Source organism: Aquarana catesbeiana, linkage group LG06 (genome assembly GCF_042186555.1).
Source record: "Aquarana catesbeiana isolate 2022-GZ linkage group LG06, ASM4218655v1, whole genome shotgun sequence".
Classification (NCBI taxonomy): domain Eukaryota; kingdom Metazoa; phylum Chordata; class Amphibia; order Anura; family Ranidae; genus Aquarana; species Aquarana catesbeiana.
Genome location: NC_133329.1, coordinates 48,689,184 through 48,710,505, shown reverse-complemented (window position 1 = coordinate 48,710,505; position 21,322 = coordinate 48,689,184). Strand labels below are relative to the sequence as shown.

At 44.8% G+C, this 21,322-nt stretch overlaps 1 protein-coding gene across 1 annotated transcript in view; it reads right to left on the bottom strand.

Moving 5' to 3' along the window:
- LOC141148384 (interferon-induced very large GTPase 1-like) overlaps positions 1-21,322 on the bottom strand; it is a 66,542-nt gene that overhangs the window by 26,629 nt on the left and 18,591 nt on the right. The window contains exons 4-5 of the mRNA XM_073635826.1: positions 14,098-14,172; positions 13,592-13,636 (exon numbers count right to left, since the gene is read on the bottom strand). Coding sequence (XP_073491927.1) covers positions 13,592-13,636; positions 14,098-14,172 — 120 coding nt within the window. The remainder of the gene's footprint in view (positions 1-13,591; positions 13,637-14,097; positions 14,173-21,322) is intronic.

Genomic DNA, 21,322 nt, shown 5'->3' with positions numbered 1-21,322 from the left:
AAGCAAACATGATAAAACATAATAACAATAAAACATTGCAGAATAGAATACAGTAAAAAAGAGCAGAACAATAGAGAGAGAGAATAGGGAGAGAGAGAACAATGAAACGACAACTATTTTTTTTTTATTTTATATATATTTTTTTTTTTTTACACTTTTTTTGTAACTAACTTTTATAACGGTAACCGGTTCCAGGTTCGGGTCTCTCAAAATGCGATGGCATCTTGGGAGACCCTGTGAAAGTGTGCCTAGTCTGTGCAATGCTGTACCCTACGCTAATACTCAACTAGTGTATGGTAGCGTTCAAAACATTCACCAATGCAAAGACCAGGATTGTCAGGACAGGAGGGACAATAATAGCGGGTGTCACGCCTATATCCGCGCTTGCTGCAGACACAACATCTTTTTTGGGGGGGTTCGTTGGGTAGGGGTACTCGGGAGGACATAAAGAAAATGCCTCTCATGCAGCCGACTGCATTTGGTTGGGGATGTGAATGGGGGAAGTACGGGCGCTGCAGAAGTGGTGGGTTCCCAATTAGGATTGGCGAATGCAGCAGGAAGGGCATTATGGGCACGACGGGCCTGTGTTTGTCTTTTTGGTGGCAGCGGGACACTACTTGTGCTTGCCACCTCACCAGCTTGAACTGCACTTATGGGACTCGCCACGTCACCAAGTGTTACTGCAGTGCAGGTTTGACTACGACCTGGGTGTACTAGGCCACTGTTGCTTGCCAGTTCACCAAAACGCTACCAAAAAAACTGTTAGCGATCGCAGGGATCAGGCCTGACTCTGCGAACGCTGCAGTTATGCATTAAGTGTTTTGTAAGTGACAGTGATCGATCGATACTGCACTTGGGTGGGCTGGGCTGGACCGGGCAGAGGGGCAAAATGCAGGTGCTAGCAGGTATCTGGGCTGATCCCGCTAACACTGCGTTTTTGGGAACCCTAAACTGCTGGGGACGCCAGTATAGATCTGATCGGATCAGATATTGATCCGTTCAGATACTATACCACTAAAGGAGGCGTATGCTGCGTGCGTGGGTGTTAGCGGTACTGGCGCTAATCTGACGCTGCTTGGGGCTGGTGCTTGCCAGTTCACCAAAATACTACCAAAAAAACTGTTAGCGATCGCAGGGATCAGGCCTGACTCTACGAACGCTGCAGTTATGCATTTAGTGTTTTGTAAGTGTCAGTGATCGATCAATACTGCACTTGGGTGGGCTGGGCTGGGCCGGGCGGAGGGGCAAAACGCAGGTGCTAGCAGGTATCTGGGCTGTCAGTTTGTGATGGGGGGGTGATTGGGAGGGAATCAGGGGGCGATCGGGGGGGGGTCGGGGTGTTTTGTGTGCCTGGCATGTTCTACTGTGTGTGTAGTGTTTGTGCACTCACATAAACGTCTTCTCTCCTCGGGCCGGAACAGAAATTACCGAGCCGAGGAGAGATTACATCATTTCCTTTGCTGCTGTTTAGCATACAGCAGCAAAGGAATGTTCCCATTGGCCGGCGGCGATCGCGAGGGGGGGGGCCACGAACGGATGGCCTCCCCCTCACCTCCGATCGCCGGGGGACAAAAGACGACCGCCTCGGACACCGGGGGGTGGGTCCGATGGGACCCCACACCCGCGGAAGGCAAATCACGTATATGTACGTGATTTTGCCTGTCCGTGCCACCTTGCCGACGTATATCGGCGTGAGGCGGTCGTCAAGTGGTTAAGCAATCTCGTGGAAGCCGGAGGGGGTAGATAAAGTCCCACCACCACCAGCTCCAACCTGTCAACCATGGCATGGAGTATAACAAAACGACCCTCCGGGTCTAGTTCCAGCGCTAACAGCCTGAACGGCAAGGATTTGTGAACTAGGACACTGACCCCTCTAGAGTAGTTAGTATATGTGGAGTGGTACTGGTGTCCCACCCAGGGCCGTCTAAGGCTCAGGAGCTTACTGCCTGTCAAATGGATTTCCTGCAGTATACATATTTGGGGATGATAGGTTTTCAGAAATTGAAACACTAATGACCGTTTCACAGAAGAGTTCAAGCCCCTAGTGTTCCATGAAACAATAGTACAGTCAGCCATATTCATCTAATGGTACATTTTCAAGCTGTGAACCTATACACAAATTTAGATGCAAGGTCCGGACCACTGTATGGGTCAGGACGTGGCATCCCAAACATTTGGTGACATACATGTTTACATCGCTTGTGAGAAAACAACATATAAACCAGTTGTAACATAAAAAACCCAACCAAACCCCCGCCAACCCCAGCCCCAACTTTGGGGAGGCTCAGGATCCCAAATTAGAACCAAGGCAAACACGCCTGTAATGAGGGAACGTGTGCAAAACGGCATCTGCAGTCCAGCAGTGAAACGTTACATCTAGTCTCCTGCTGAAGACCGGATTAGTAAAAAAGTGGGTGCAGGCTCCCGGCATCTGCCGGGGGTACAAACATAAACATTAACGTTGCAGAATTGGGATACCCAGAAGGATAGACATGTAGAGGCATTCAGAGGGTGATCTGGGTTAAGAGGCCTATTTGGGCCAGTGTGTAAGAGAGGCACGTCTTTAAGGCCACAGGTGATTCTGGCACTCATGGATTGGGGGCCTGGGTCCAGGATACATAAAGGAGGGGAAGAAGGGGTGAAGTAGGATACAGACCTGGAGTCATCTCTGCAACAATGAGGGTTCGATGGCCCTCTGAGATCCAGCTGTGTAACCTTCTAAGGCCACGAAGTATAAACCACAACATGTGGAGGGAGTGAGGTTCCAGTAGGGAGACCCAGGCTCATGTGCAGGAAAAGGCACTTTGCAGGAAAAAACAGTAGATAACAACGGCCCGTTCAATCGGGCAATCAAGTGGGTCACTTAACTGGGCGGGAGTGTGTCGATCCAGCTGGAGGCCTCTTCTGGGGACATGAAGAACCTGCCGGATTCCCCGTCTTCCACCCTCAGTCTGGCCGGGAATAGCATGCTGTACTTGATATGGTAAGAACTGAGTCATGCTCTGACGGCATCAAAGGATTTCCGTTGCTCCTGGGTTTCGAGCGAATAGTCCGGAAAGATTAGGAGTTTAGCGTTTTCGAAGCGGAGTTCGCCTTGGGCCCCAGCCTCCCTCATCACAATGTCCCTGTCCCGAAAATGAAGGAGTTTGAAGATGAAACTTCGGGGTGGTGTTCCTTGGGGTCCTCTGGTAGTGGGAATATGGTGGTGCATTCTGCAGGGAGTAGCTGTTGCAATAGGCGTTCAGCGAAGGCTGTAGGATCCGTGCCCTCCGCACCCTCAGGGAGTCCCAAAATGCGCAAATTATTTCTTCTATTGCGGTTCTCCGCATCTTCTGCGTGGGATTCAAGCGTCTTCACTCTGGCTTTAAGTGCGCAGATGTCGGTCCCATGGTCACGTACCGTATCCTCTGCTTGGGAGACCCTTTGCTCCACCTCAGTCATTCTACCACGAAAGGCATCAAAGTCTTTCTGAATAAACTCCACGTTTGCTTGGATATGATCCACTTTACCGGTCAGGGTAGTGATAGCCTGCAAAACTGCCTTGAAATCAGCTGCCGTGGCAGTCAGTTTGTCAGGATCTTCGGCCTGGTTCTCCATCTGGGCAGGAGTGGTAGGCGAGGCCCCGGCTGCGGCCTTGTTAGCAACGTCGGTCTTGGAGGCCTTTTTCCGGGAGCGGGTCTGGTTCCTCCTCCTTTGTATACCCTGGGGAGGGTATCAGGAGCAGAGAGGGATAGAGAGAGCCCACCAGGACCCCCCCTCGGCGTCCGAGCAGGTACCGTGCCGGCCCCGCAAGGCCGCGGGCAGGGTTTTCAGGCGAGTCCCTGGGTTCGGCCTAGTCCGCGGCTTCCGACCTCGGCACTTTTCCCGGGATTTGGCCGGCCAATTTTCCCCTGGACTGCTGCAGAGTGGTCCCCATTAGAAGGGACTCAGGGGGTGTGTTTTTTTGGGGTCCTGCACCCATAAAAGGAGGATTTTGGTACCGGTCTTTGGTAGCTCAGACAAGCACGTCTGCTCCCTCTGCCATTCTGGACAGGCCGTCCACTGTGAGCTTCTTAGAGTGTGCATTGGTAGCTGCAGGAAGTCATATTGAGCTTGCCTTATTTCCTGGAAGGAGGACATCCAGTATTATCTGGCATCTTCCTGCACAGCCTGGCTGTCCACCATGATTCATCTTTTTCATTTTGTCAGAACCTTTATGAAGAAATAGGTATATTTTATCATTTCTTCAGATAGAATCATAGACGTTTTAAGACTGAATGAGCCCCAGAGATAAAAGGTTAATTTCCTATCCAATCTAAAAATAAAATTTTGATAAATCAGAGGCAATGGGAATTAATATAACTCCCTTAAATCACAGTTTAGATTTAAATGGTCAGATGTCTCACTCAAATACTTAGGAACCCTGATCCCCAAAGACATAAGACACACCTTCAGCCTTAACTTCCCATTGACTAAGATCCGATTACTTTTGGAGGAGTGGAACAAAGGCCTACACTCTTGGTTCGGTAGGTGTAATCTCCTTAAAATGTCTATACTTACGAAATTCTTATATTTATTGCAAGTCTGGATTCCCCCCCAATACTTTAAACAAGCACACTCCCTTTTTATTAAATTCATCTGGGCAAACTCGAAACCTAGACTGCGCAGGCGTTATTTAACGCTACCCAAACATTTTGGAGGACTGGCCCTCCCAGATCTATGGAATTACTATCTGGCAGTTCACCTAGGTAGAACGATAGATTGGAACCGACATGGCCAAAACAAGCTGTGGATACAACTGGAGCAAGCCCAGTCCACGGTCCCACTGAGGGGAGCGGTCTGGTGCTTCGACCAGTTACCTCCAGTATTGAAATCACACCCTGTAATAGGCACAACCCTCCAGGCAGGCGCATCTACATTATTCACTACATCCCTCTCTACTAGAGACTCCCCTCTCTACCCGATATTGGGTAATCCTACTTTCCCTCCCGGCTTTGAACAACCGGAGTATGAGACACTTACATCAATTGGCAGGGACCGGGCCGTGCATTTCTTAGTAGAAAGTCAATGGCCTTCTGTTCAATCTCTAACTGATAACAGTGGTCAATACCAACTGCCAATCTGGAAAGCAATACGACTACACCACTTCCTGCACTCGATTCCCAACCCAGCACATTTTAACCGTGACCTGACGACTTTTGAAGATTATTGTAGAGACGAGGGAGTCTTACCTCAAGTACTATCTAAAACATATGAGTTGCTCAACTCCCCAGCGGAACAACCTGACCTGACATTCATACAGAACTGGGAAACCGACCTACAACGCAAGTTCACCAACACCCAAATCTAAACGATCATTAGGTTCTCCTTAAAAACATCCATCTGCACAAAGATACAGGAACTTAACTATAAGATCCTGACCAGATGGTACTATACACCTCAAAGACTACACAGGTATTTCCCTGCCACCACAGACAAATGTTGGAGATGTCAGACGGACAAAGGGACACTCCTCCATATCTTCTGGTCTTGCCCTCTGCTCCAACATTTCTGGACAACAGTCTGGACGGTCACTCAAAAATTCACGGATCACACGATAAGTGATGATCCCGCTTTCATCCTGCTCCATGCCACTACAATTCCGGCACGGAGTTACAAAAAGTCAATAATAAGACATCTATTGAATGCAGCTAAATCGTGCATACCACTTATGTGGAAGAAAAGCTTACCACCCACTATTGGGTTGTGGCTACGCAGAGTGGAGGAGATCAGAAGATTGGAGGACTTAGTTCTGACAGCACAAAATAAACAAGAACACTCCAAAGCATGGAGGCTCTGGAATTTGTTTATATGCTCTGATGAAGGAGTGGCTATGCTTGCCACATAAATAATAAAACATTACAGACATGAGAATAATATGCCCTCCCCACCTGGGCCACCCCCCCCCACCCTCTTCTCTCTCTTTCCCCCTTGACTCTTTCTCACCCCCTTCTCCAGTCTCTCTGGAACCTTTAGGTCCTCTTCTTAGTTTCTGTGTTTTTTTTTTCCTCTTTCTCTTCTCTTTCTCTTTTCTTGCTATATGAGGTATTTGTACCCAGGAATTGGGCAGTACAACCAGACCTACAAATAGGTAGATGTGGTGAAAATCCTCTCCCATTACATTTGGGTTTTTTTTTTTTATAGATGAGAAATACGGGGGATGAATGTTCCATCACATTTATTGATAATACTGTGATTAATGTTACATCTATCTATCTGTGAAAATCAGTTGGTATGGCTGACTGTACTTTCTGTTTTTTCTTTGTTTTCTTCCTTTTTTTTTGAAAACCAATAAAATTTATATTTGAAAAAAAAAAAGGTTAATTTCAGGTCTCAAGTCATGTCAGTTTCTCGCCCTAATGCTGGGTTCACACTGGAGCGATGTTAGACAGGAACATGTGATATCTGTGTGATGCGCATTTGCACCAAAATGGCGCAGGAACCTTTTTTTGGCCCGCATTGGAATCGGAGGGCATGGGTGTTCACACCCATGCCCTCCGATTCCTGCACTATATGGCAGTTCACACTGCGATCTGCGAACCGATCTGGGGGTATCATTAACTTTACATTGACACCCACAGTGGTTTGCAGGTGTCATCAGTGAGATCCTTCCCATAGCAGCCATTTGCAGTGTGATATTGGCGTTGAGATAATCGATAAATTAGTGTGCTATAGTGATTCTATTGTGAGTGTAAAGTATCAGTTTAGTGTGAATATAGTGATAGTGCAGCGTGAGTGTAGTGCAACAATTCATTTCTACTTTAGTATTTGTTTATTGTGCCAGGGCAGGTTTACTGCAGTATATTGCAGTGTGTCAGTGTAGAGTGTCTGGTCAGTGATACTGCATTATATTGTAGTGCGTCAGGGTAATTTTACTGCAGTACATTGCAGTGCATTAGTGTAAATTTGCTGTCCCCTCAAAATAACGCAAACACAGCCATTACCCACTTAAGGACTGGAAGGATTTACCCCCTTAATGACCAAGCCATTTTTTGCAATACGGCACTGCATCGCTTTAACTGACAATTGCGCGGTCTGGTAAAAAAAAAATCGCAATAAGCGTATATTGATTGGTTTGCGTAAAAGTTATATCGTCTACAAAATAGGGGATAGATTTATGGCATTTATATTATTACATTTCTTACTAGTAATGGCTGTGATTAGCGTTTTTTTAGCGGGACTGCGACATTGCGGCGGACAGATCGGATACTTTTGACACATTTTTTGGACCAAATATCCTTCCTGGATATTCAAATTCTGATCCAGGAAGATGGCAGATTGGAGACCACTTTATTTTGTGGGGAAACTGCAGGGAATACGCTAGTTGATGCTACCAGTTCCCACTCAAAGCCATTGATACATAGTATTCCATATAGTCAATACTTGAGTTTACGCAGAATCTGTTCTAATGAGGCCTTCTTTAGAAAAGAAACAGGCCTCCCGAGAGAGAGACTATTGGCCCATGGTTATTCACAAATTATCCTGAAAAAGGCCTTTTAAATGGCCTTAGGTCACACATGAAAGCAAGCTCTGTTCAAAAGGAAAAAGATAAGGGAGGATAATGCAGCAAGGGTTATTTTAACCTATACCTACCAACATTCACCAACATATGGACTGTATATATGGGATTACTAACGACTACCTTGGTATTAGGGATGAGCCGAACACCCCCGGTTCGGTTCGCACCAGAATATGCAAACAGACAAAAAATTTGTGTGAACACAGTTAAAGTCTATGGGACACGAACATGAAAAATCAAAAATGCTCAATTTAACAGGCGTGCTGAGTTTGTATTGCAAAGGTGAGACTATACCCATAGTACTTGGATGAAGCTACTTTCTTTCTCCTGCTTGAGATTTGCTGTTAACCACCCCCCAACCCCCCCCCCCCCCCCCCCCGTTACATTTTCTAGACGGTGAGCTGACATCAGGCTACAATCTACTGTCTACTATTTGGTACCTTGAGTGCAATTACTGCATCTAGAGTGGCGGCGCTATTGAATGATCCTAGAGATAAAGGTGCACTGTAGGGATAATCCTATGCTAGATTGCCTGTCTCCTGAGGTTGGATTGTTAACTAGGAGGGTTATCTTTGTATCATGTTGTCATCTCTCGGTTGGACCCATTTGTTGTACTGCTGGGTTTCTCAATAAGGGTATACACTGCTGGGAATCAACTCTACCTGTTTTTGATCTACATCATATCCCTCATTTTCCTCCTCTCGTTTGTATAAGAAAGATGGCATACTAGATTAACCTGTGAGATTGCAGTGCCTTCACCTTAATAGAGAACTGATGACCCTTTGTTTACCACTCTATAAGGTAAGTCTATAATTGTGTGAGTGAAAGTAACTATCATGTGCGGATTTGGGTCACTTTTATGACCTTGTTATAGATTTTGTATCCTTTTAGAGTGCACCTCACAGTCTTTGATACCAGTCTTTTGGGCCTGTTTGTCCGGGTCCAGGTTAGGGGTGGTTCATTCCTCCTCCTTCCCCCACCCCTCCTTGGGTGGGGCTTCTGTGTCCGCCCCCAAGACTTTTTATCATCCACTCCCTACACATATACTTACCAGGCAAGCATGCTACACTTATGTATACATATATGATGTTATGAGGACATATTTTACATTCTTTGATAGATATATACTTATATGACTGTTATTTGACATTTTACAGCAACACCCACCCAAACAGTCCAGAGGAAGTGAGAAATCCTCACGAAACATGTTGACTTTGCAGAATGAAGTAATTATGGACACTGATTCCGAGTATTGATATCGATATTGATACCAGTGAAGCACATTTGTGTACCGTATTTTGGCTGTTATCTACATTTATGAGTTGGGTACCCATTGGTATAGGATGTAGTGTGTGCATAGAAGGTGTCGCTATTATTTTCTGTTTTTTTTGTACAATACATTTTTATTACTTTTTTTGAAACATATTAAACATACATGCGGTTTTGTATGTCACATACAATCGCAAGCGTTTTACAACATATATACATTGGATTGGACAAACAACATTACAGTATTATAATAATTTAATGTCAAATTAACATTTAGTAATCAAAGTATATTAATATGATGATTACTAATAATATGAAAGTATATTAATATTAACCATTTAAGATATAGAAGTAAAAAAAAAGTGAGAAAGAAGAAAGATCTGAGTTAAAATACTAAAATAACAAAGAAAATCACTCTTTCATAGCCGGGGATTGAAAAGACTTGTTGCAAACTTGTGAAGTTGATTAGGAGCCTCCTAAAAGGTGTTTCTTCGAGGAGCATTTGTGGGAGACAACTTGCCAATCCATAGTCACTGTGGTTGGCTGTGCTGAGGGTTGTATGGATGTAGATGAGTCAGAAATTATGTAGCACTGTCATAGGATATTCAGGCCCTTTTCAACTGTGGACACCAACATTGTTTTCCTGGGGGGGGGGGGGGAATATGGGGGGGGGGGGGGTAATGTAGCTGTGCACTATATAATGGTTTCTCAGGGCCATAGTGACGGTGGAAAGGTTCCTGCATCGTTGCAGTATATGTTTTGATAGGTCTGGAAGTACCTGTAATTTAGAGAGATACTCAGAGAGGTGCTGTAAATGTTTCCTTTACATGGCAAAAATGCACCCTGAGAAGAATGTCCATGGGGACTTCCGACGGTGGAAAAGAAAGTTTAGGTAAGCAATGCACCCTATTAATGGTGAGCTGAGCAGTAGAGAGCGATGGGAGCAGGGATGATAAAATGTGCGATAGTGTACCTCTGCACTACTCAGGTGTAAAGTGATGTATTAGAATCAATTTCTATAAATTTACAGGGATGATAAAACATTGTGGACATGTTGGTGCAGCTGGGAAGCTTGTACTGATTCTGATATGACCCTGATCTTGATGTTATTTTTCCTCTACCTGACACGTACTTTGGAGGTGAGCCTGACATGCAGAGGGAGACCTCTCGTACGGCTCTGGTTCCGGGATCACTGGAGTTGGAACAGTGACCCTCGGAGCACAGCAGAGTAGGAGAACCTGCAGGGTCCGCTTGACGGAAGATGAAGTCAGCTTGGCAGAGACAGGAACAGGCTTGATTGCTGCGGATGCAGGAATGCTGAGAAGTAGCAGGTAGGTGCACACAGATGCAGGACTGTAGGTAGGTGCCCACAGATGCAGGACTTGTAGGCAGATGCACACGGATGCAGGACTTGTAGGCAGATGCACACGGATGCAGGACTTGTAGGCAAGCGCGCACCGGCGCCGGACAGCAGACAGAAGCAGGGTCAGACAAGGCAGGTCACAGCAGCGGATCAATCAGACAGAAGCAGCAGGCAGAGAATGGTCAAGTCCAGACAGATTCGGCAACAGGAGATCAAACAAACAGGAACACAGAGCAGGTCAAAGGCAAGCCAAGGGGTCAGGACTGGAGACAGCAGCGAGGTCAGGAGAAGCCGGGTAACACTGGAGCAAATGCGGGTTCAGGATCGGGTACAGGATGAGCTGCAGAACAGACAGCAAGGATGCATTCTGAAGAGGCCCCTTTTAAGGATCACTGGGCGCCAAAGCTGTGTTACTGTGCGCGCGTCCGTAATCTGCGCGCGGACATGCGCATTGGCGCGTGTCCATTCACTGCTGAATGCCTATGGACTGGAACACGTCCTAATGGACCCGTGCACCCGCGGCCAGTTGCAGAGCCATGCGCAGTATGTCCATGACATTGCCCCTCCTTAAAGTCAACCTCTGGGTGCCCAACAGAACTCTTTTCTGGGGGTAACTGTGAAAAAACACCCAGGACAATCTTGGAGCATGAACATCCTGCTGAGGTTCCAATGAGTTCTCTTCCGGGCCATACCCCTTCCACTTGATGAGGTACTGTAGTTGATTACCCCTTCTTCTGCAATCAAAGATAGCCTCCACCTCAAATTCCTGGTCCCCGTCGAAAATTACGAGTTATGGAGGGCCAGAACCCCTGTCCGGGAAGGGGTCTGGCATCGAGGGCTTAAGTAAAGACACATGGAAAACTGGGTGAACCTTGAGTGAGTCTGGTAAGGTAAGTTCATAGGAAACTTTGTTTGGTTTTCTTTTAACCGGAAAAGGGCCAATGAATTTAGGTGCCAGTTTTTTTGAGGGACAGGCCATTCTGATGTTGGTAGTTGACAACCATACTTGGTCACCTGGCTGGAGAGATAATTTACCTCTTCTTTTCCGGTCGTAAGTTTTCCTGTTGGTTGCTTCTGCCTTAACTATAGTTTCTTGCAGAAGTTTGTTGATTTGTTTCAAGAAGTCAACAGTAGACTGTACTGCTGGGACCAGAGACTCTGGAACAATGTAAGGTAAGAAGACTGGGTGAAACCCATAATTACAAGCCAGGTCACAGCAGCGGATCAATCAGACAGAAGCAGCAGGCAGAGAATGATCAAGTCCAGGCAGAATCGGCAACAGGAGATCAAACAAACAGGAACACAGAGCAGGTCAAAGGCAAGCCAAGGGGTCAGGACTGGAGACAGCAGCGAGGTCAGGAGAAGCCGGGTAACACTGGAGCAGATGCAGGTTCAGGATCGGGTACAGGATGAACTGTAGATCAGACAGCAAGGATGCATTCTGAAGAGGCCCCTTTTAAGGATCACTGGGCGCCAAAGCTGTGTTACTGTGCGCGCGTCCGCGATCTGCGCACGCGCATGCGCATTGGCGCGTGACTATTTACTGCTGAATGCCTATGGACTGGAACACGTCCCAATGGACCCGTGCACCCGCGGCCAGTTGCAGAGCCATGCGCAGTACGTTCATGACACTACCTGTCTCCAAGGTCTGCAGTTTTGGCTTTGAGCCTGGAAAGCTTCTCATTCTGCACCACATGGGTATCCACTAACGTATTATATTAGGTGGTATATTCACTCATTTTATCTTCTATGTGACCCAGTCTTTCTCCTAGTTCCCGCACCTTCCCACCATATCAGAGTGGAGCGAAGCCCAGAGACAGCAGCATACCTTTTAGCACTGTGTCTCAGATAATTTGTCCCAACATAAAGAAGTCTCCTATAGGGTCAGGTCGGTGCATAGCCCCTTCCTGTGAGCTCTGGTCTGCGCTAACCTCCATGCATGGGGCAGGTTCCAGGCAGCTTTTGAAATCCCAGCATGAATTGGATTTAGCTGGACTCCTGGTAGATGGGGACGATGCTCCTGAAGAGGATGTACTTTGTGGGGCCCAGGGCGCCTTTGCTCCTGAGTGTTGTGATCGGCAGAGTGGAGCCCCTGCATTACACTGTCTTGAGCAGCTGCCGCTATTTTCTTGAAGCACACGCTACACCGTCAAGAAGAATCCTGACAGTTTGTGGGGCTGAGACGGTTCCCTCCAGTGTCTGGGCATAGCTCTGGGACTGTAGGAGTGGAAGAGGCAAGCTGACTTTATATGAGAGCGGCAGAGGCTCAATTTCAAGCGGGATTTCCCAGCTGCAGAGTGGAGCTCTCCCTTTCAGGCATCCATGTTTCAGCGCGGCTGCCATTAAACTGTTTTTTTTAGTCATGTGACTGGTATAGCACCAATCAGGGCTGGCCAGACACAGACTTACACTGTAGAGAGCATACATCAGCAGAGTAATAGAAGCCCCTTCCAAAAATATTTCCCTGCAGATGACAAAGAACAGGGAGAGATGATGTAACTATACAACAGTGCTGCAGGAATAAAAGGAAAAAAAACAAAAAACAAAAAAAACCACATCAAATTCTCCCATTCACTTTAGAAATCCACATCACATGAGAGCCCATCTCACACATCAGAGTCCCCATCAGAGCCCCCCTTCCTTGTATCAGGGTTTCCATCAGAGTCCCCTCTTACATCAAGGTCCTGATCAAAGTTCTGCACTGAAGACTGCAGGATAGATGTTTGGGGGGGAAGAAGAGGAGAACAACTGATTCAAAGCCCTATTCTGAGGTTACTGCACTGACCCTGTGTGGACCAGCTGAAATCTAAGAGCCAGTTCACACCATAGAAATGCAATCCAGGTGCGTTCGAGATGCTTTTCATCATGTTAGTTTTTTACGTGTTTTTGATGCATTCCAGTGCGTTTTTGATGAGATTTTGGTGCGTTTTTGATGCAGTCCAGTGCATTTTCCCCCCTCTTTTTTTCTCAACCTTAAATAAGGATATGTGTGTTCCAGTGCGTTTTTGGTGTGTTCCAGTGCATTTTTTATTCGTTTTACAGTGTTCCAGTACAGTCCAGTGCAGGAAAAATGCAGCATGTTCTACTTTTTTTTTCTCAAACTGGAATGCACTGGTGAGAACTATGCCATTGAAAACCATATAACCTATTTTCCAAGCATTTTTGATGAAGAAAAAAACGCACTGAACTGTATGTGGTGTGAACTGGCCCTCATAGCGGACCATGTGTGGCCCACTGCCCATAGTTTGAAGGCCCTTACTCTAAGCAATATTGCATAATTCAAACCTTTTCCTTTAATTTTCGTTGAAGAAAATTAGGATTTACTGAAATAATAAAGACTTCATTTGTAGCCCTGAAGGCCAATTATAACAGACAGTATGTTTTTAGTGACATACTACCTTCCCATCAAACATTTTTCTTACCTGGCTCAGGTTTGTTGATTCTTGGTTTCTTGTTGCTTGGAGTAGCTGGTAAGATAAATTTAACAGATTACATTTTAACCTGCAATATAATACTTTCAGGACATTTGCAAAATATTGCTTCCCTGACAAAGTATACAGCTATAAACAATAAGATACCCCAAAGTGGCAAACTATGCATCAAATATTAAAGGTTCACTGAAAGTATTAATGTGGTGGTGTATGCATTATTGGACCAGGGAGGTAGGCAAAAGGAAAAAAAAAGAGGGCACAAAACTGTCAGGGGCTGCAACCAATGCGTCTAGGATAGTCCATATTTCATGGGGGGGGGGGGGGGATAGGGGCTAAAGGACTTTGCCTGCCACTTGTTTGTAATCTCTCCATTCTGTTCAGTCTGAGAACATTTGGTTGTGGGGATATACCTAGACGGGTATGTAGGATGTACCAGGCTAATTGTTAGTCCTAGGCTGGCACTTGTTAATAAGTAATAATGACACATGCTAGATTACCTTGTTCTGGTTGGTCTAGGTTTCGTTTAGGTGCTCTTTTTTTAATTGAGGTTTGTCCAGTTTCTTCTGAAGTTCCTGGAATAAAACACATCTGACTTTACTTGTTCTCTTCTTTATGGGTTTAGAACCTGACCCGACACCAAAATATGTTACTGCTGTTGGCTTCACATCCTTTATTTTCTTTCCAGGTGGCTTGGCTCTCTTTCAATTAAAGATCTTGGGAGCTTTATACCTGAAAACATAACTACTGCCACCATATGATTGATATACAATCCGCCAGCTTTTTTCACATTGATCCCAAGCTGGTGGGTGGGCATCCTGGCTGGCATAATTTAATAAATATGGCCATGTCCATATTTGGTAAATGACGTCAACCAGAACCTTGGTTGGTTTGTTTACAATCTATAGAAAAAGAAAGTTCCCCTAGTGGTGGACTTTAAAGGCACATAGAAAAGGCATAAAAGGGGTATATAAAGTATAAACAATAGTTTATTGATTAGAAAAACAGTAAAACACATAACAGTAATGTAACAATAGTTATTGGGAATGCGAATCAGGTACTTTTACATTGGTACAGTGTTTGAAACGATACTCTTGTTTTTGTTTACAATCAACAGCCCACTGGGGAAACACCAGCTGTGATAGCTTATCTTCAGGAGAGGATCATCAAACATTATTTTTTGGACATTGTGTAAGTTTATTTATTATTTATTTTTTTACAGGTACTTTTAATTCGGCCGTCAATTTACACAGTGCTTTGTGCTTTACATATATATTGTACATTCACATCAGCCCCTGTCCTCGAGATGCTTACAACCTAAGGTCCCTAACTCACATTCATACATACACATACTAGGGCCAATCAATTTAGACAGGAGCCAGTTAACCTACTAGCATGTCTTTGGAGTGTGGGAGGAAAAAAGAGTACTCGGAGGAAACCAATGCAGACACAGGGAGAACATGCAAACTCCATGGAGGTAGTGTCATGACGTTTACATTTTTTAATAAAAGACTTTATCTACAGTGTATGTGTGTGTGTATGTGTGTTTATTTTCTATGTATCTTTTTTGAATGTGAATTAATTACCTTGGGTACTATATACCCCTTACTCATTCTTGCGGGGGCAGATATCTAGGGGCCCACTTATTTAAAAGTGGTTTCAAGTTCCAATAAGCCCTACTCCCCCAGACCCTGAGCCAGGGTTGTGAGGATGATGCCTTTGTCCCCCTGGCAAAGTACTCTCTCAATGTTTAGGGCATTTAAGAGCATTTAGTCTGGTATGCTTTAGGAGTTGGCCTTGAAAAAAGGGCCAAAAAAACTCCAAAACTTGACTCCTATGGACTTCAATGGGTTTTGGCCACTATGTTGCGGGTTTGTAGATTTTTTTAATTGTTTGACAAATACTGTAACTACTAGGGGAATATACAGTATCTCACAAAAGTAAGTACACCCCTCACATTTTTTGTAAATATTTTATTATATATCTTTTAATGTGACAACACTGAAGAAATGACACTTGTCTACAATGTAAAGTAGTGAGTGTATAGCTTGTATAACAGTGTAAATTTGCTGTCCCCTCAAAATAACTCAACACACAGCTATTAATGTCTAAACCACTGGCAACAAAAGTGAGTACACCCCTAAGTGAAAATGTCCAATTTGGGCCCGAAGTGTCAATATTTTGTGTGGTCACCATTATTTTCCAGCACTGCCTTAACCCTCTTGGGCATGGAGTTCACCAGAGCTTCACAGGTTGCCACTGGAGTCCTCTTCCACTCCTCCATGATGACATTACAGAGCTGGTGGATGTTAGAGACCTTGCGCTCCTCCACCTTCCATTTGAGAATGCCCTACAGATTCTCAATAGGGTTTAGGTCTGGAGACATGCTTGGCCAGTCCATCACCTTTACCCTCAGCTTCTTTAGGAAGGCAGTGGTCGTCTTGGAGGTGTGTTTGGGGTCATTATCATGTTGGAATACTGCCCTGCGGCCCAGTCTCCGAAGGGAGGGGATCATGCTCTGCTTCAGTATGTCACAGTACATGTTGGCATTCATGGTTCCCTCAATGAACTGTAGCTCCCCAGTGTCAGCAGCACTCATGCAGCCCCAGACCATGACACTCCCACCACCATGCTTGACTGTAGGCAAGACACACTTGTCTTTGTACTCCTCACCTGGTTGCCACCACACACACTTGACACCATCTGAACCAAATAAGTTTATCTTGGTCTCATCAGACCACAGGACATGGTTCCAGTAATTCATGTCCTTATTCTGCTTGTCTTCACCAAACTGTTTGCGGGCTTTCTTGTGCATCCTTTTTGGAAGAGGCTTCCTTCTGTCTGTGTGTTGAGTTATTTTAGGGGGCAGCAAATTTACACTGTTATACAAGCTGTACACTCACTACTTTACATTGTAGCAAAGTGTCATTTCTTCAGTATGGAAGAGCCCTGGGGCCATCATAAAAAAAAAACAGAATTCTGACTTTGAAACTCAGAATTCTGAGATTGAAATTCAGAAATGTACGTTTAAAAAAAAAAAAAAAAATTCTACAGAATTCTGAGATTCAAAGTCAGAATTCTGAGATTCAAAGTCAGAATTCTGAGATTCAAAGTCAGAATTCTGAGATTAAAAGTCAGAATTCTGAGTTTCAAAGTCAGAATTCTGAGATTAAAAGTCAGAATTCTGAGATTAAAAGTCAGAATTCTGAGTTTATAAATATAGTAGTCTCTGTTAGGAAGATTTTAGGACCAATGAGCAATAATGTAGTAACACCCACAGACCATCATTCTGCAGACATACATGTCTTCTGCTCTGTATAGGAATATGTAAATCTATCTTAGTTACAGCACACAGTACAGGGACGCAGGCAGTGCTGGGTTCTCTGGTTCCACGACAGTATTAATAGTTCCTCTGTTTGCTGTCTTATCCTTCTTCTCTTTCATCTGCTCTAACATAAAGAGCCATGCTGAAAACGTGTGTATTGTGTGTGAGTGGGGGGGGGGGACACACAGCTTCCATAGATAACAGAACACAGTGGCCATCACAGCACAGCTCTGCACCCCAACTTGTAGGAAACATTGCACTTTTGCCCCTACATTGGGGAATTGTGAATCGCTAGAAGGCAGCAGGACAATGTGTGTCTATGGTCATAACGGATTGATCATAGCAATTACTTGTCTGGACTAATAGAGGTGTTTCACAGACAATTAACCTCATATTAAACGTAAAAGCACATTTAAGCAACTAATGAGAGTTAGTGTAGTGGCTAGAGCAGCAGGCTTACATTGGTGAAGTTGTGGGTTCTAATCTGGCTGAGATTATGCTTTTTATAAAAATATATTTTAAAATATGAGATAGCAAGGGCTTTAATTGTATTTTATCAATATATCCAAATTGATTTCAAGGTATATTAACACAAACACACTGATATATTGAGCACACAAAGTTGTAGTATATGCTGGCTACTATAAATTGGAGAGTAGAGATTTACAAGAAAAAAACTGGGTATATATATATATATATATATATATATATATATATGGGTGATCAGATGGGATCATTAGGTGTCATCTTCAGTTTCCCCGGGGGGGGGGGCAGTTCACAATTTCAGGAGACTGGTCATAATGAATCAATCATAGCAATTGTTTGTCTGGACTAATAATTAGTTTACACAGAATTAACCTCATGTTAAACATAAAAAGCAATTGCAAAGAACCCTTAAGTGATAGTGTAGTGGTTAGAGCAACAGGTTTATATTGTTGAAAGTTGTGGGTTCTAATCCAGTTCAGAGCAAGGTTTTTTAACTATATATATATATATTTTTTTTTCAATATATTGATTTTATATTAAACATATTTTAAACTATGTGATAGTGAGGACTTATTTGTATTTTATTTATATATCCAAATTGATTTCAAGGCATATTAACAAAGACATATTTATAACTTTGTTGTATATGCTGACTACTATAAATTAGAGAGTAGGGATTTCTTTTACAAATTTGTGTATATATTGGGATGATTTTGGTGACATGGGGCCAGTTCTCAATGTCAGGAGATTGTCCCTGGAAGCTGCATGATAACCATCATGTCTCACAACTCAGCCCTGAGCTCTGCACTATAATCTGTGTGTATTACAATGTACACGCCCATATCTCCCCTTCACTGATTGGCTGCACTTTATCACCACTGACACTAATACCATTTTCCTCTTACCTACACCGTTGACACAGAGAAATTTTTTCCATCCAATGACACCACCGATGCAGGGTCATTTTTCCCATCCAATGACACCACCGATGCAGGGTCATTTTTCCCATCCAATGACACCACCGATGCAGGGTCATTTTTCTTCTTCACTGTTGTTAGCCCCTTATGTGTGCTCCAGTTTTAAACTCTTACATACTGCAAATATATATATATATATACATACAGGTACAGTATTTTGCTCTGCATGCCACTATTTTCCCAGAATTCCCATCTGAGAGGGGGAGGGGCACAGTTTGTAAACTTCCCCCTGGGTACTGGCAGAGGGCGGGGCGCTCAGTGATTGGGGGAGCTGGAGCGTTATAAGAGGAGGGCGGAGTTACAGTCTGGGACACATAGGAAGTCCTGTGCTGCACCTGCTTTCATACAATTGATCCCCATAGCGATGCCACTGCTACCCCTGGCCTGGAGGAGGGGCGGCTCGGGCTGTTGTGGTTGACAGCCGGGAGATGGTGCCGCACTCGCGGGTGTCTGTGAGCCCCGCCATCAATTACGGGAGACTTGGGATGTCGGCATTGCCTCATATACTGCTGATTGGACAGAACTGCTATTACACTCTGCTCAATGCCCTGACACTGCATTGTGTTTAATCACAACCCTGACACAGCCAGTACATACAGGTCATAGTCTGCACTGCCATTATATACACTGGTTACTGTGCCCCCTCCCCCCTCTCAGGTGGGGATTCTGGGAAAATAGTGGCATGCAGAGCAAAATACTGTACCTGTATATATATATATATATATATTTGTAGTATGTAAGAGTTTAAAACTGGAGCACACATAAGGGGCTAACAACAGTGAAGAAGAAAAATGACCCTGCATCAGTGGTGTCATTGGATGGGAAAAATGACCCTGCATCGGTTGTGTCACTGAATGGGAAAAATGACCCTGCATCGGTGGTGTCATTGGATGGGAAAAATGACCCTGCATCGGTTGTGTCACTGAATGGGAAAAATGACCCTGCATCGGTGGTGTCATTGGATGGGAAAAATGACCCTGCATCGGTTGTGTCACTGAATGGGAAAAATGACCCTGCATCGGTTGTGTCACTGAATGGGAAAAATGACCCTGCATCAGTGGTGTCATTGGATGGGAAAAATGACCCTGCATCGGTTGTGTCACTGAATGGGAAAAATGACCCTGCATCGGTGGTGTCATTGGATGGGAAAAATGACTCTGCATCGGTTGTGTCACTGAATGGGAAAAATGACCCTGCATCGGTGGTGTCATTGGATGGGGAAAAATGACCCTGCATCGGTTGTGTCATTGGATGGGGAAAAATGACCCTGCATCGGTTGTGTCATTGGATGGGGAAAAATGACCCTGCATCGGTTGTGTCACTGAATGGGAAAAATGACCCTGCATCGGTGGTGTCATTGGATGGGAAAAATGACTCTGCATCGGTTGTGTCACTGAATGGGAAAAATGACCCTGCATCGGTGGTGTCATTGGATGGGGAAAAATGACCCTGCATCGGTTGTGTCATTGGATGGGGAAAAATGACCCTGCATCGGTTGTGTCATTGGATGGGGAAAAATGACCCTGCATCGGTGGTGTTATTGGATGGAAAAAATTTCTCTGTGTCAACGGTGTAGGTAAGAGGAAAATGGCGCTGCATTAGTGTCAGTGGGGATAAAGTGCAGCCAATCAGTGAAGGGGAGATATGGGCGTGTACATTGTAATACACACAGATTATAGCGCAGAGCTCAGGGCTGAGTTGTGAGACATGATGGTTATCATGCAGCTTCCAGGGACAATCTCCTGACATTGAGAACTGGCCCCATGTCACCAAAATCATCCCAATATATACACAAATTTGTAAAAGAAATCCCTACTCTCTAATCTATAGTAGTCAGCATATACAACAAAGTTATAAATAAAATACAATTTAAGTCCTCACTATCTCATAGTTTAAAATATGTTTAATATAAAATCAATATATTGAAAAAATAAAATATATATATATATATATATAATTAAAAAACCTTGCTCTGAACTGGATTAGAACCCACAACTTTCAACAATATAAACCTGTTACTCTAACCACTACACTATCACTTAAGGGTACTTTGCAATTGCTTTTTATGTTTAACCACTTAACAAATGGCCCATAGCCAAATGACAGCTATAGGGCGGTTGTTTAACTCTGGGAGGGCGTCCAGGGAATTCCAGAATTCTGCTCTCGCGCGCCCCCTAGGGCGCGCACTCGAGAGCATCCGTGACCACCGGGTCCTCTGGATCTGCATCACAGATCCCGGTAAATGGGCGCTGATCGCGGCCGTTTACCATGTGATCGCTCCGTCAAATGACGGAGCGATCACATGTAAACAAACTGGCGTCATCTGATGACGCCGGTTCCTCTCCTCCCCCTCTCCTCCCCTCCTGTGTACCGATCGGTACACAGTGAGCGGAGAGGCGGATGGATGGATGGCTGCAGCGTTGTGGGCTGCATCTGTAGTGCCCACAGCGCTGCACAGAGACATCCAGCCATCCATCCATCCATGCTCAGCCAACCCTACTACTCTGCATGCTGTGCAATACTCTGCAATTCTCTCTGCAATGCCCCACAATACTCTGCCATACCCTGCAATACCCCGCAATACTCTGCCATACCCTGCAATACAACGCAATACTCTGCCATACCCTGCAATACCCCGCAATACTCTGCCATACCCTGCAATACCCCGCAATACTCTGCCATACCCTGCAATACCCCGCAATACTCTGCCATACCCCGCAATACTCTGCCATACCCCGCAATACTCTGCCATACCCCGCAATACTCTGCCATACCCTGCAATACTCTGCCATACCCTGCAATACCCTGCAATACCCCGCAATACTCTGCCATACCCTGCAATACAACGCAATACTCTGCCATACCCTGCAATACCCCGCAATACTCTGCCATACCCTGGAATACCCCACAATACTCTGCCATACCCTGCAATACCCT